At 48.5% G+C, this 16,677-nt stretch overlaps 1 protein-coding gene across 1 annotated transcript; it reads right to left on the minus strand.

Annotated features, from left to right (window-relative positions):
• Nucleotides 1–318: 318 nt before the first annotated feature.
• OTOL1 (otolin 1) lies at nt 319–3,707 on the minus strand. Its single transcript, XM_063166372.1, has 4 exons — nt 3,407–3,707; nt 2,296–2,385; nt 1,402–1,473; nt 319–1,214 (listed from the first exon to the last, which is right to left on the minus strand). The coding sequence occupies exons 1-4, from the start codon at nt 3,705–3,707 to the stop codon at nt 319–321; spliced, it is 1,359 nt and encodes a 452-aa protein (XP_063022442.1).
• Nucleotides 3,708–16,677: the final 12,970 nt, after the last annotated feature.

The raw sequence follows: 16,677 nt of genomic DNA on the forward strand, positions 1-16,677 counted from the left end.
GGCATTTTTATCAAAATCAGAGATGATCAGAACTGATTCCTAGAGGGAGCCTGGGCCATGCAAGGCTTGCAGGAGCTGGGAAGGAGTTTCATTCCATGATTTGAATGTTCTAATTACAAACTGTGCTGGGAAATGCCCTCCCCATACTGGTCCTGTTGGTGCTTGGACAATGGGCAAAGGATGTGTGACTTCTACTAATCCATGTCTTGAAATATCAACATTTTTGTTAAAACCTCACAAAAATAACAGCTAAACCAAGGTGCTGCCCTTTTCTCCTCTCACACCCAGAGGGAAAAGCTGTTCCTCAGGGTTACAAACTCACAGAAGGACCTCAAAACCATCGGGGTAGAGCAGGAACCCCGTGAAGACGCTGTCGTCCTCCGCGCCGGCGTAGAGCCCGTTCCAGTCCTTGCCAACCTCCAGCCACACCTGGTCGCCCACCCTGAGCTTGAGGATGGTCAGGAAGGAGGCCTGGTCGATGTCCTGGCCGTAGAGCGTGTCCCTGGCCTTGGCCACCCTCCTGCTGCTGGCCACGAGGCTGAGGCGCGCGGGGCGGCCGCGCACGGTGACGTGGTAGGAGAACACGTAGGCCCCGGGCACGCTGCAGTTGAACTTGCCCGTGGCCGGGTCGTAGTCGTGGCGCTCGTCGAACCACACGCGGTCAAAGCGGATGGGCACGTTGGGAGGAGGGAAGGGCCGCGACAGCGCCGCGCTGAAGGCCGAGCGCGGGGCCCTGGGGACGTCGCCCCGGGCGCCCTTGGCCCCGCGGGAGCCTTTCCTGCCCGGGGCACCGCGGCCGCCCTTGGCGCCGGGCTCGCCCTTGGGCCCGCCGGGGCCCGCCATGCCCACAGGGCCCACGTCCCCTTTGTCACCCTTGTGGCCCTGCTCGCCCTTCTCCCCCTGCTTGCCGGCCACCCCCCGCATGCCCTCAGTGCCCGTGTCCCCCTTGCTGCCCTTCTCGCCCTTGGTGCCCCCTTCCCCTCTGTCCCCCTTGGCCCCTCTGCCCCCCGGCTCCCCACAGTAACCCTTCTCCCCCGTGTCCCCCTTCTCTCCCTTGTCCCCCTGCTCTCCGCCAGCTCCTGGCTCCCCAGGATCCCCCCTGTCCCCTTTGTCTCCTTTGGTGCCGTTGTCACAGGTGTCCCCTTTAGCCCCCTTTTGTCCCTTCAGTCCAGGGAAGCCGTAGCTGCCCTTGCTGCCTTTGGCTCCGGCTTCACCTGGGGGAAAAATGAAGATTAAAACCAATAAAAAAGAAAGTTAAAACCAATAAAATTGGATTGCTCTGGAGGTGGAAGAACCATCCAAATGGGTTGGTCCTTCCAGGCTCTTGTAAAACCCAGAGCAGAGGGAAAGGTCAGAGCAACCCTGGGTTTTCCAGAGCAATCCTGGATTTTCCAGACCTACCTTGCAGCCCAGGTTTCCCTGGATAACCGGGGCTTCCACTCGCTCCTCTCTCTCCTTGCTCTCCTTTTCCTCCTAGGACATTGCAGCGGTGATTAATTAATTAATGAATTAATTGGTGCTGGTGCGTGCAGCACAGCAAACATCACATCCCGCTGGGACTATCTGTCCCTCACTTCGTTAGTAAAACAGAGGTGAGCAATGTGGGTTTTGAGGAAACAGCTCCAGGAGCCTCAGCTGGATCCCACAGCCCCCAGCACCACCTCACTCTGAGATTTCTGCCCCTCTGCCAGGCAGCTGCTGCTGTTTCATGGAAGGCGGAGAAGGTGACAGCCCTGCATTCCTCATTCCAGCATGGCCAAAAAGCTTTTCCAGGAGTGAATCGCTGCCTAAGGGGCTGCAGGGACTGAACAGCACCAGACTCTGCTGGGACCCTGCGTGATTCCCAGAGGCAGCAGCAGGATCCTGCCAGGATAAACCCCCAGGTGAAGGGCAGGGCTTCCTTTCAGGAATACTGATGGATAATGATGGCTCAGCATCTTAACTGAAGCTCTTCTGCCTGAGAGATTGAAATTGAAATGCAGATTTTACACCTGCACACGATTTCCATGGCGGCTTTTTCACTTCTGTCCTTCATCCAAAGCAAACTGAGCCCAGATTTTGAACTCCTGTTCAGAACAAGAATTTTTGAGTGAGATCTTTATGAGCAGCTGCTCCTATTCCACCTGAACAAACACTGCCACCACCTGAGTTCCTGTCCCTGCACTGATGCCAGCTAAACCCCTCCAGGGCTCAATCCCTGGCAGAATTTTTCTTTTGCTTTAAAAAATATGAGGTTTTTTTATAATTTTGTGGTGTTTTATGAGGACAGCAGCATTTTCCATTACTCTGGTTTACCTCTTTCTCCTTTAGAGCCTTTTGGACCTTGAGGGCCAGGGGATCCTGGCAGCCCTGGCAGCCCAGCATCTCCCTTCTCCCCCTTGGGACCTGTAAAATCAACAAAATTACCTCGGTAACTCCAAGGTTTAACTTCTAAATAACATTTTCATCAATACCTGAGCAGTGTGGCATTGAGGAGTGTATGTGAGATGATTCCATCACCTTGGGAAGAGCTGCTTGTTTTATTTGACATCATCAAATCTCACAGCTCTGCCTTTCACTCTGGCCCTTAGTTAAAGACTTTTTAAAACCAACTTTGAGCTGCCTCAGAGCCACAGGAGCTCAGAGGTTCACAAAACATCAGAAATTAATCTGCCTTCAATATCTGAGGAGCTGCCAGAGCTTGGAATTGTCCCTTTCCTTAAGGAGAATTAATTCTGCCAGTATAGAAGGGGAACCTGGCCAAGAGCTCCACACTGCAGAAAGGAGGGATTGAAATCATTTCCCTTTTCCATCCCCTTGGGAATCCAGAGGTTCCAGTGTCTGTCTGGGAGTAGATTTATGGTACCTTCAATCACCACAAGGACTCTTCCATCAAGAGATGAGAGATCAAACTCGCTTTACACCTACCACAATTTCCATGAGCCAACTGTTCCCAAGCCATGGGAACGTGAAAATCCCTGGAGTGCATTGGATTAAAGGAGAAGAACCTTTCCCTAAAATCCTAATATCCACCCCAAACCTTCCCTGGAACAGCTCCAGCCATTCCCTGGCTCCTGTCCCTGTCCCAGGGAGCAGCGATCAGAGCTGCCCTCAGGAAGAGCTGAGGCCGGAGATTTAGGGGTTACAGAGAGATTGATTAGGGGTAGCTGACTACACACTGTGTATCACTTAACATTTACTGTGCTTGCAGAAGTCAGATGAAAGAATGCAAGGCTGTTGTGATAAGAAAGAGAAGAATGCAGAGCTGTCGTGGTGAGGAGCCCCTAAAGCAGCCAAAACCACCCAGCACCAGAGCTGCAGATCGCTGAGATCTCCCCCACCAGCTGCACAAACACTCCCAATGATTTCTTGCGGGAAAAGCCGCTGGCTTTGGCATTTCCAGCCCAGCAGAGAGGGCCCAGCACACCTGGGGGTCCCGGGGGGCCCGGCCAGCCCCGAGGCCCGGCCGCGGGCGGGCAGCAGTCGCAGCAGTTGAAGAAGAACTCGGCCGAGTCCAGCGTGGAGTTGTCCAAGGGGAGAAGCGTGGGGAGCTCAGCCCTGCCCGGCGCCGCTGGCAGTGGGATTTTCCCCGGCACAGATGGAGGGGCTGCCGGGGGCTGGGGAGGTCTGGGCTTGGTGTAGAGCACGGCCGGGGTCACCTTCAGCGCCGCCAGCGCGGGGACAGCCAGCGCCAGCAGCAGCGGGACGGGCCGCGGGCAGCCCGGCATGGCAGCGGCTGTGGGAGACACACGGACAGACACAGACAGACAGACACACAGACAGACAGACAGCAAAACCCTCCTGCATCCTCTGCCTCGCCCCTCTGCCCTTCACAGAGAGCAGCAGGCAGTAGTTTCCCAAGGATTTCTCCTGGGGAAGGCAGGGGGAAACTCAGAGAAGAAGAGAAAACAATTCGTGTCTCTGTTGGCTGCTCCCGTTGTTGCACGTGTGGAATGTGTTATGGGGATTGTTTGCCCAAAATGATTTGGTTAATTGGACATCATGAAAGTTGTTTTGAGTGACTGGCCAGTCACTCAAAGCTGTGTCCTGGCTGTCTCAGACACTCATGGCTTTTTTTTAGTACCTTTAGTATAGTATAATTGGTATGGTATGGTATGGTATGGTATGGTATGGTATGGTATGGTATGGTATGGTATGGTATCGTATCGTATCGTATCGTATCGTATCGTATCGTATCGTATCGTATCGTATCTCTGTAGTATAGTATCTCTTTAGTATAGTTATAATATAGTATTAATGTAATGCAGTATAGTTTTAATAAAGCAATTGTTCAGCATTCTGAATCATGGAGTCAGGGCACATTATTCCCTGCATGATGATGATGATGATGATGATAATAATAAATTGATATTATTACTATATATTACTATATATTACTATATATTACTATATATAATAATAATAATAATAATAATAATAATAATAATAATAATAATAATAATAATAATAATAATAATAATAATAATAATAATAATAATGTCAATTGCTTGTTTCTTCTCTACTTCCCTGAAGCCAAGGGTGAGGCCCTGGCTCTGCTTCCCCTGAGGAGTTGTGGCTGCCCCATGCCAGGAGATGCTCAAGGCCAGGTTGGGTTGAAGGGACCTTAAATCCCATCCTGTTCCATCCCTGGGACACCTCCCACTGTCCCAACCCCATCCAGCCTGGCCTTGGGCACTGCCAGGGATCCAGGGGCAGCCAGGGAGTTCCTGGGAGGAATTCCTTCCCAAAATCCCACCCAACCCTGCCCCTCTCCAACTCCAGGCCATTCCCATCGCTCCATGCTTTTGGGGAAAATTTTCTCTCCAGCTCTCTTGTAATGCCCCCCTTTGGTCCTAGAAGGATGTGGAGAGAATTCCATAATGATTTCAGAGCCCAACACAACTACACACAATAAAGAGCTCTTTCTCTAAAAGAATAAATGGAAGCAAAATGAAACATCAAGTTTTCCAGACTCAGGTAGTTTGGTATCAAAAGTATCAAGTGCGCCAAAATTTTTATCTTGATGTTTTTCCATTTCTGCCTGATTTTCTGGATTTTTTAGTGTAACCTTTCACATCTGCTCTTTCTATTTTTCAGGTGTTGATTCAGCTGAGCCAGGGAGAAAGGGCAAAGGCCCCAGTTTCTCCTCTAGGCCAGGTGCTGCCTCTCAGGTGACCCGTCACAAAAAGCACCTTTGTTCCTTTGTTAAAGCAGGGTCCCCCCCGTAAATGCAGATGGAACAGAGCCCCTTTCTTGCTGAGGCTGAAACCCAACCCTCCTGAGGAGCCACAGCATTCCAGAGCATGGGAAACCTCCAGGAGAGACCCCCCAGCCTTGCCAGCCAGAGGGCAAAAGGAGATCCAGCCCCACACCAGGCGTTTTTCCATCTTTAAAAAAATTCATTTCAGAAAAAAAAAAGTGATTTTAAAATTTTTTTTCCCCTCACCATTTTCAAACAAAATGAAATCATTGAATGGAAAATTGATTCCCCACATAAAACCCCCAGTGGTCACTCCTGGATGTTGGAATCTGCTGAGAATTTTAGAATTTAGCACTGACCTCCAAGAGAACACTGCTTTTAACCTGAGGCTGTAGGAAAAAACTTCCACAATTAAATGATAAAACTAAGATTATAAATGTGTGCTTGAAATAAAAGTGTGTAATATCACATAGTAAAAAACTTACAGTTTTAGAATATAATAATATATATAAAGCAAGATAAAAAATTTAAGGCAGAAGCAAATCCTTCTTCTTCACCTTCTTCTTCATTAAAGTAGTATTGTATAATTAAATTTTATATGTATAGTTTTAAAATCCACATTACAAGCCACAAGTAGTTAGTAATTAAATTAAAAATAAAAATAATTTGTGCCATTTGTTAATAAAACAGTTTATCCTTATAAAAACATATAAAAACAAAGATACAACTCCATTTTGAATTTGTTAGAGTAAAACACTATAAAACTCACAATTTGTGAAGCTATAATATAAATAAAAACTAATAAACACCTAAATCCAAACAAAACCCACTATCTCACACATTTAACCCCAACCCTAACAAAAAAGAAAATAAAACTCAGCAGTTGCCCACTGGGACCCTTCAATCCATAAGGATAAATTATCCCTTCCCTGTGGGTGAGTTTATTTAGAATGGGATTCCAGGGCTAGATTTTTATCCAAAACTGGGATTTTTTTCCCTTACCATGAAGAGTTTTCCTGGGAAGTTGGTGTGGAGGGAGGTGCTCAGCACGGGCAGGCAGGGAGCAGCCAGAGCCTGCAGCTGCAGCCACAGAGAAAAAGGGGAAAAAAGAGAAGAAGGAGAAAAATGAGAAAAAAGGAGAAAAAATGGAGAAAAAGGATAATCTGCTACCTGGAAAAAAAAAACCCAATTTCTCCTTTTGAGCAATATCCTCAGACAGGAGAGCCCTGTACCAGCTGGAAATAAGTAAATAAATCCACTATTTACACCAAAAACCCCTCAGAGACTTTAGGGATTTAATAGCTTTATGGGGAAATCTTAAATCAGTTCTCAAATCCAAACCATTCCTGAGTTTTCCTGTCACACATCACAAGCCCCAAACCCAGCCAGATTGATTGATTGCTGTCAAACACTGGATAAACATAATTAATAACCAAATTTTACCTCACCACCCTGAAAAAATTAAATCCTCAGAGCAAGGAATCACTAAACAAATTTTCATTTCAATGGGCAAGACTGTTTCTAGATTAATTATCCTTAAATAATTATTTTAGGATTTTTTTTTACATGCCAGGGTGTTGGAACAAGTTGATCTTTAAGGTCTCTTCCAACCCAAACCAGTCTGTGATTCTAAATAATTGCACTTAAATAAAACTGAAATTTTGAGCTTCTTCATTACATTAATTCACCACCACTGAATATAAAATCATTCATTGGAATCCCCCCACTAAAATTATAATTCACAGTGAACACAAAATAGGAAGAATTAAACTTTGCTGCAGTGCCATATAATTCATAAATTAATCTACATTTAATTTGATCTAAATATCTACTAATTATTAACATATTTCCCATAATAAGATGGTAATAATACACATTTTTGTGTGTATGCTTCCTGAAATTCCAGATATTCCAGTTCACAAGAGGAATTTAACCCAAATCCATCAGTTTTAAATATCAGGGAGATGATTGCACTTTATCTTATTTAATTATTCCTAGTTCTTAGATGTGTGAGGAAAGAAAAACTCTAATCCCCATGCAGTTATACACTGATTATAGACAGGAAATTTTCTGCAGATAAATTCTATTATTTTAAATTGTATGACTCTCTCCTACCTTATAAACGCCCCTGCTCCCAGGAGGACCCCCCCTCCATGGCACCTGCAAAAAGGGAATTTATTTTGGGAGAGAATCACATTTATTTGGTCCCAGCTGCTGCTGTGGCCAATGAGAGCCTGCAGGGGGGACAGGGGGGATTGGCAAAGTCCCTGCAAGGAGCTGGGGACACTGAAATCCCAGAAACCCAACCCTGGCATTGGCACCAAGGAGCTGGGGACACTGAAATCCCAGAAACCCAACCCTGGCATTGGCACCAAGGAGCTGGGGACACTGAAATCCCAGAAATCCAAACCTTCATTGAAACCCTGGGATTGGCAAAGTCCCTGCAAGGAGCTGGGGACACTGAAATCCCAGAAACCCAACCCTGGCATTGGCACCAAGGAGCTGGGGACACTGAAATCCCAGAAATCCAAACCTTCATTGAAACCCTGGGATTGGCTAAGTCCCCTGCAAGGAGCTGGGGACACTGAAATCCCAGAAATCCAACCCTGGCATTGGCACCAAGGAGCACAGGGACACCGAAATCCCAGAAATCCAACCCTGGCATTGGCACCAAGGAGCTGGGGACACTGAAATCCCAGAAATCCAACTCTGGCATTGGCACCAAGGAGCACAGGGACACTGAAATCCCAGAAATCCAACTCTGGCATTGGCACCAAGGAGCACAGGGACACTGAAATCCCAGAAATCCAACTCTGGCATTGGCAAAATCCCTGCAAGGAGCTGGGGACACTGAAATCCCAGAAATCCAACCCTGGCATTGGCAGCAAGGAGCACAGGGACACCGAAATCCCAGAAATCCAACCCTTCCCTCATCCTGGGATTGGCAAAGTCCCCTGCAAGGAGTGAGAGGACACTGAAATGCCAGAAGTCCAACTCTTCCTTCAAACTTTGGGATTGGCAAAGTTCATGCAAGGAGTGAGGGGACACTGAAATCCCAGGAAAATCCCAGAAATCCAACCCTTCCCTCAAACCCTGGCATTGGCAAAGTCCCCTGCAAGGAGTGAGAGGACACTGAAATGGCAGAAATCCAGCCCTTCCCTCATCCTTGGATTGGCAAAGTCCCCTGCAAGGAATGAGGGGACACTGAAATCCCAGGAAAATCCCAGAAATCCAACCCTTCCCTCAAACCCTGGGATGCTCCTGGGATGTTTTGGCTCTACCCCAAAGATTTTTAGGGGATTTTAGGGATGCTCCTCCTTCATCTCATTGGGTACCACCAGACTCAGCAGGAATTTGCCTGGACAGTTTTGAGGAGAGTTTTGACATTTGAGGACCCAAAGGAGAAGGAATTTGTGCATTTATTTCTGCAAGGTCCATTTATTTCTGCAGTGGGATTTCTCCATTTCTTCCTGCAAAGTCCAGACTTCACTCTGTATTTAAAATGCAGATTTTTGGCATCACAATCCCCTTCCTGAGCTGGGAGTGTGGAAAGGGGTAAAGGAAAAATAAAAAAGCTCTATGGGATCATGAAAGCAACACATGTTAAATTCCTTTTTTTTCCCCCCAATTGATCAAATTGTGAATTAAATTCTTGAGAGAAATAAAACCTGAAAATGAAGGAGAAAATAATCCTTGGGTTTTGCCTTTATAGTTGTTCTGTTCTCAGCTTAAATTTGGGAGTAGAGGGGATTCATTTGTGATGAGAACTTTAAATGCTGCATGGGGTAAAAATTATTTCATTTACATAGAAAAAAAGCAATGGTTTGTGTAGGAATTTAAATGCTTGACTAAAGACAATACATAGAAAATTAGAAAATATATAGAAAATACATACTAGAGAAAATATCCCCCTCCACAGGGATTCCTTTGGATTGAGAGGAATAAAATGATCTCCCTGTAAATTCAGTCTCATTAAATTTGGTGTTACTAAAATTCAGATATCAGGGGGAAGATGGGATGGGGAAAACCTGCATCAGTTAGAGCATCCCACTGCCCCTGCACCAAATGTTGGTCCAAATCCCCTAAATCTGCAGTTGCACCTAAATAAGGATTTATTGTCCTTTAAATTTACTGGCTAGGAGCTCCAAAAGCTTCTATTTCCCAAAAATAACCATTTGGGGAGTTATTTGAGAACCTCATGGAGTCAATCCCTCTGAGAGCCCCGAAATGCAGATTTAGAGCAGCAGAAACACGCAGTTATTTATGGGAGCCACCAGAATTACAGCTCAGGAATTATTCTGGGCTGGGTTTTAGAGCCTTTTGGGATGTAAAACATATTCCACATATTCCCTCAGGTGTTATCCCAAACCCTGCCCCGGGATTTCCTTTGTGGGGAGCTCTGGGCTGAGAAAAGCATCCATTGTCTGCTCTGGAAACTGGAGACACCAAAGGGAAAAGGGATAAAATTCCCTGGCTCCCCTTTTCACCCAGGGGTCCCTTTGTGAGGCAGCCCCGGGATGTCATGGACACCCTTTTATTCCCAGGAAACCTTGTTTTCCTTGTGTGTTTGGGAAACAAAACCATCCTCAAGAGCCCTTTTTGGCATTGTTGCCCGCCTTGTGGCCAGTGCCAGATTTCAGGGAAAATGAGAGGCTGGAAATGAGGGGGTCAGGAGCTCCTTTGGGGCAGGGCTGCCATTCCCTCACCCCAGCAAAGCCTCTGGAGTCATCATTTAATCCTGGCAAATCCATCCAGCACCCAGCTCCCCACAATAATGAATATTTTATGAGATAAAGGGCTTGGAGGTTTAATTCAGGAGAGGATCCTGTGGCACAGGGTCCCTTTGCAGGTGATTTCAGCCCAGCAGGTGTTGCAACACTCCTTGGAAAGAAGGAAATGGGAAATTCTGGTTTCCTTTCACCCAAATTCTTCTTGGCTCTGGCAAATCCGGGCCGTGCAATAAAATCCAGGGCTCCAGCACAGGGCAGTGCTGCAGCACCTTCAAATCACAGCAGGAAGCAAAAATCTGGGAATAAAACTGTCTCTTGTGTGCTGGAGTCAAGGAATTCAGGGAGGTTATGGTATTTTGGGAATTAAAAAGCAAAGGAGAGTGAGAATTTTATTTTTCTGATCTACAAACTCGCTGCAAGGGCTTTGGATGTGCACTAAAATCAGAGGGAAGATTCCCACTGATTTCTTTGGAAGAGATGCCTAAAACTCTCCACCTCCTCTGCAACTCACCCAGAAACAGCAGAGGCAGCAAAATATCTCCAAAAAATAAACAGGGGGGTGTAAACAGCAATGAATTATAAGTAATTGTAAAATATATTGTAGTTGTTAGATCTCCTGACTCAAATCATATCCTGAGTTGGAGCAGATCATTGAAGTCCAACTGCTGGCTCTGCACAGGACATCCCACCAGGAATCCCACCAGGATTAGGGCAGGAGCAGAGTGACTTCATTTCCTGTTCTTATTTCTCATTTCCTGTTCTTATTTTTCATTTTCAGCACTCATTTTTCACTTCCAGCTCGCATTTTTCCCTTGGAAAGGGAGAAGGAGCCAAAAGTGCTGAGGTGGGAAGGGTTCCTCCGTTCCATGGAGGTGGCAGCTGTGCCAGATGTCACCCGGTGCTGGAACTGGGGACAGCAGCTTTTAAAAAGGGTTCCAGGCTGGCAGGTGGAGCTGGGGAGGAGCGGGATGGAGGGCAGGAGTGGGATGGAGAAGGAAAACCCAGGAGGTTTTTTGGGAAGCACGGGAATTGCTGCTCCAGGTGAGGCTCGGCACAAGAGGGAGCTCCAGGGGCTCCCAAGAGCCCGGCCAGGGACGGGTTTGCAGCTGAAGCACCAAAATCAGGGAATATCCCGGTTGGAACGGCCCCGCAGCCCAATTCCTGGGCAGGACACCCCAACAGTCCCACCCTGTCCAACATCCCAGCCCTAAGAATTAATGACCCACAAACGCTGAGCCATCCTGATCCATCCAGGACAAGCACAAAGCTCCAAACAGAACATTTTCCTGGGATAACTTCCCAAAATGGAAATTTTTTGAACACAAAATGTATTTTCTGAGAGACCTGCACTGTTCAAACCTGTTTGCATTGGGAGCAGTAACCTATATAGGGGGAAACAAGCAAAAAAATAAAACCTGGATGTGGGAAGAATTCCTCATTTTATGGAAATTTCCTGTGGAGAACTGATTTTAGAATGAGTAGGATTGCTCTCAAAGCTGGGCCTTCTACCAGGTGAAAATCTTCTCCAGCCCCAGGGTGGGATGTGTTCAATGGGTGATTCCTCCCAGAGCACCCCAAACTCAGCTGCCTCCTCCAGAGGGAAACCTGAACCTCCCAAAGCAACTGGATTTTCCTCTGGAACCCTTGGGAAGCAGTGATGGGAGCAACCCAGGCATTCCCTGCGTGGGGATCCCCACCTGCTATCCTGCAGCCATGATATTTTCTGAAAAATCCCTTATCAGGATTTTCCTCCTGAGAAGCTGAGAGGCCTCAGGAACAAAATGCAAACAATGGTTATCTGCTGCTGTGGAATGCAACAGGTGCATCTGGGATTGGTCTGGTGTGGTTGTTTCTAATTAATGGCCAATCACAGTCAGCTCGCTCAGAGTCTCTGAAAGTCAAAAGATTTTATTATCATTCATTTCTATTCCTTGCTAGCCTTCTGATGGAATCCTTCCTTCTATTCTTTTGCTATAGTTTTAATATAATATATATCATAAAATAATAAATCAGCCTTGTGAACCATGGAGTCAGAGTCTCATCTCTTCCCTCGTCCTGTGAACACCAGCACAGTGTCCCAGTGAGGGTGGCAGGATGGGCACGCTGGGATCTGCAGGTCAAGAACAAATCCCAGTTATCCCAGTTATCCCAGTTATCCCAGCAGATCACACACTCTGCTCTTCCAGCCTGGCTGGAGCAATTCAGCATTGGCCAAGGGACACAGCAGGAAGCAGAGATGTGGGAATGTGACTAACCCGGCACTGGAGATCCTGCCCAGCCCTTGTTCTCATTATTCCTTTACCTTCTAATTAATAACTTGTTCCTGATCCCAAAATTCCACCCAGCACCTCCTCTAGCTGGGTGCAGGCCAATTAACCCAGAACATTAATTGATATTGCTATTGATTTTTTGATATTGAAGAGAACAAGGCTGCTGATAAATAATCCCAATTCCACATAAAACAGATAAAACAGAATTTCTCAGAAGGAACCACGGAACTCATTTGGCACAAAGCTCCCAAGGAAATCACAGCACAAGGGAGGGTCAGACCCGGTCACTGCTGCCACCAACCCCCAGAACAGGAGCTGTGGTGGCACCTGGAGAGATGCTCACCCACAAAGGGCTGTCACCACACCCCACAGGGCTTTGTGCAGCCTGCCCTGTCATTAGATAAAAGGGCTGTTCTCTAATTTGATAAAAGGGTTGTTCTCTAATTTGTCAGCAGAGGGTGGCTGTGGGCAGGATCACCGCACACCAAATTAGTTGGGAGCACAATTAGCAACACGATAATCTCAGGTTCAGCCAGAGCATCACCTCAGCCCACAATATTCTGCAGACTCTGCCAGATTTCCTTGCTGACCCTGGAAATTTCCTTTCCTTTAATCAGAACAGCCTCACCAGCCAGACAAAACCTGAACAGACACATCCAGATCTCCCAGTGATGGAAAATGAAGAGTTCAGGCTGTGGCTTTGTTGGGTTTGCAGGAACATCCTCAAGTCTGCTGAGGTGGAGGCTTAGATGAGATTTTAGGGAGAAATTCCTCCCTGTGAAGGTGGGGAGAGCACCCAGGGCTGCTCCATCCCTGGCAGTGCCCAAGGCCAGCTTGGACAGGGCTTGGAGTGACCTGGGACAGGGTTTGTAGTGACCTGGGACAGTGGGAGGTGTCCCTGCCATGGCAGGGTGCAATGAGATGATTTTAAGGTTCCTTCCAAGCCAAACCATTCTGGAATTCTGGGATTCTGTGAAATTGGATTTTCTGGGAACTCCTCTGGTGATCCAGGCTGGGAAGAGCCTGAGCTGTTGTGTTCCTGCAGGGCTGGGGCAGCCCAAAGGCTCAGGAAATACTCCCAGACTCTACAAAAGCCATGCTGGCCTCTCTGGCAGGGCAGGGATTTTATTCCTGTCCCCAGGGGCTGAGCTGGACGTTTCCTGCAGGAGCCAAAGCCACGCTGGAGTCCCCAGCAATAATTAACGCAAATCCCCAGGGGCCAGAGCAGAAAGGGATCAGATCTCCCAGAGCAGCAGCCCCTGGGCAGACAAGGAAACAAACTCCTGTACTTTTATCTGCTTTATGCAGAAATTTGGTCTGATTTTACCATGACAAGCAAAGGGCTCTTAGGGAAGGCTGAAGTTCAAGCAGGTCTGGAGCAGGAGGATGGTAACCCTGAGGAAGTTGGCAATTAAATGTGCTTGTGTTCCTTATCTTTTATTTTATTTATTTTATCTTTGATTGTAAAGCACTGGGAGATTCTGGGGCTCCTTTGCTCAGTGCAAAAGGGTCAGCCTGCAGCTGATAAATGCATGGGTTAGGTTTATAAATAAATTTATTTAACCACGTGAAGTCTCTCCTTTTCAAACCCTGCTGTAACAGAAAATTAATTCAAAAGTTAATTCTTAATTTCCCTTTTTTTTTTTCTTTTTCTGTTTTGTTTATTTGCTTTTCATTCCTTGCAAGGACAATCCAGAGGCTTCTCCTGAGTCAGGGGAGGAAGCAGCAGGAGCACGAAGCTCAGGAGGAAGCAGAGCCTATCAGCAGCAGGGCCTGATAAATCAAACCACAGCCTCCTTTCAATTAAACCCTGTCCTACTTCTCAGAATTCAGAATCCTGAGTTCACTCAGTTCTGGCTTGGGAGGTTCTTCCCTCTGGAAACACCAGCAGGGCCCCTCAGCACTGTCTTGTCTCAAGGCAAACAAAACTCGATTATCAGCCAATCTGAAATTTATTGTGAGGCAAATCCTTCTCCGTTTAATAAGCCAGAGTGGGCCAAAGGCAAACTGAGGCATTTACACAGCACTGAACCTTCCTCTGCAGCCTGGCAGTGAAGGGAATGGAGCCCCAGGAGGGGCTGAGGGAGCTGGGAAGGGCCTGGAGCACCAGGAGGGGCTGAGGGAGCTGGGAAGGGCCTGGAGCACCAGGAGAGGCTGAGGGAGCTGGGAAGGGTTTGGGGCACCAGGAGGGGCTGAGGGAGCTGGGAAGGGTTTGGGGCACCAGGAGAGGCTGAGGGAGCTGGGAAGGGTTTGGGGCACCAGGAGGGGCTGAGGGAGCTGGGAAGGGGCTCAGCCTGGAGAAAAGGGGGATCAGGGGGGACCTTGTGGCTCTGCACAGCTCCTGACAGGAGGGGACAGCGGGGGGATTTGGGATCTTAGCCCAGGGATGAGGGAACAGCCTCAGGCTGGGCCAGGGGAGGCTCAGTTTGGATTTTGAGAACAATCCCTTCCTGGAAAGGGCTGTCCAGCCCTGGCACAGCCGCCCAAGTCTCCTGGTCTTGAGGTGTTGGGGACCTCCAAGGACTGTTGGAGTCCCCATCCCTGAAGGGATTTAAAAGCTGTGGGGTGTGACATTTGGGGACAGGGTTTAGTGGTGGCTTTGGGAACACTTTGACTCAATCATCTTGGAGATCCTTTCCAACCAAAATGATTCCAAGCTTCAGGGATTCTGTGCCCATCAGAAGCAAGGCAGCAGCAGCTCATCGGGGTGCTGATGAGACTGTGGGACAGCTTTCTGTAAACTCCTCTCTGGAAAGTTCAGGCCTTGGAATAAATACCCTAAATTACACTGTTATGTGGAGTGATGCCTCAGGTTTAGCTTTTATATTTTCCAGATTCTGTGCTGCTTTAGTGTGTGGGGCTGAGCTTCCCATGAGGGGATGGTGAGCTGTGTGCACAGAGCAGGAGACAAAACAATTCCTGCTCCAGCTGGGCACCAAGGACAAATGACCCAAATCTCAGCCCAGGAGCACAAACCCCGTGGGCTGGAGAGAGAAAAACAAGCAGGGTGGGACTGCCTGGGCTAAAGCTGCAATGGGACAATGAACTGCAAGGTGCAAATGGAGCAGAGCTGATCCCAGGGACAGACCCCGGCAGCGCTCGTGCATTTTGGGGCCATTTTGGTTCATCTTGGGTGCAGCCCTGGCTGGGCTCTGGTGCTGCCCAAGGTGGATCCATGGAGGAGATGCTTTGGATAAATCCCTGCTTTATTCTGGGACTCTGCCCAGCCTCTGCCCCAGGGCAGCCTGCACAAGGCACCAGAGCAGGTGCCCTGATAACCCAAACGGCTTTTGCCAGGACTTTTAGGGGATTGGGTGACACCCACCCACCCATCACTGACAGAACCACTCTGGCCTTTTCAAGCTCTGCCCTCTCAGGGATTTCACCACCCCAGACACAACACCGAGCTCCGGGACAGGCAGAGCTCTGCTCTGGGCTAGGAAGGGACACAACCATCTGTAAATTTTGAACAAAGCCTTTGCATGTGAATATTTTCCTATCAAAGGCTAAGCAAGCATCAGTTCCACAGTCAACATCCATAAAAATAGCAGCGGCAGAAAGGGGCACTGCTGGGTTGGGAATGAAAGCCTCACATCCTCATGGCCCCTTTGTCACCTGCCCTGCTCTGTTTGAGCAAGCGCCTCTTAAAGGCGTTCGCCGTGGAAAGAGCAGATTTAAAGCATCGTTAAAATGTGTTCAAACAGGAAAAGAACAGCTTTAACCCCAGCTGTTACATCTGGCCCTGCAAAGGTTTGCATTCTTTGAGGTCGGAAGGCACCGGTGGGTGCCGGAGCAGCGACACTTTGTTCAGTGAGGGGATCGTGCCTGGAATCCGGCTGCTCCAGGGGAAAATCCGGGAAAAAGCATTTCTGACACTTTTATTCCTCACTTCAACTGCAAAGTTATGTCCTGAAGTAGATGTTTGGGAGCGAGCAGGACACTACATTGAGCTTTTTTATCTCTGGGACAGAACAAGCTACACAAAGCTGAGCCTCATGTTTGGCAGGGTCGTGCTGCATTCCATGGCATTTCTGGTTAAGTTTTGTGAATTCCTGTCCATCCCCGGGCTGGGGAGCTGCAGACCCCTCACCTGACACCTGGGGGTACCTGATCGGTGTGAAACCACCCCGAACCCCCTTTCCTCCCCCTGGAACACCGCGCTGCAGCTCCGGCTCCTTCCACCCATCCCCCTGGAGCCGGGATGCTCGCAGCACCTGCCGGCACCCTCGGCAGGATAACCGCGCTGCAGGGGCGTCTGTCGCGATGGAGGGCTGCCGTATGAAGGCTGTCTATCGCGACAGAGGGCTGCGATAAGAAGCCTCGGCGCATCCCGCCGAGCTCACGACGCCAGCTTTTTCCCGGGAAAAGCCAGGGAAGCACGGCGCTGCAGGAACAGGCGGCGTGCCCGAGGTGCCAGCCGGCTCCGTCCCACGGGTTTCCCCGAGCCCGGCTCGCCGCTCCGCCTCCCCCGCTCCGGGCGCAGCGGCTGCGGCAGCGG

This window comes from Melospiza melodia, chromosome 12 (assembly GCF_035770615.1).
Source record: "Melospiza melodia melodia isolate bMelMel2 chromosome 12, bMelMel2.pri, whole genome shotgun sequence".
Classification (NCBI taxonomy): Eukaryota; Metazoa; Chordata; class Aves; order Passeriformes; family Passerellidae; genus Melospiza; species Melospiza melodia.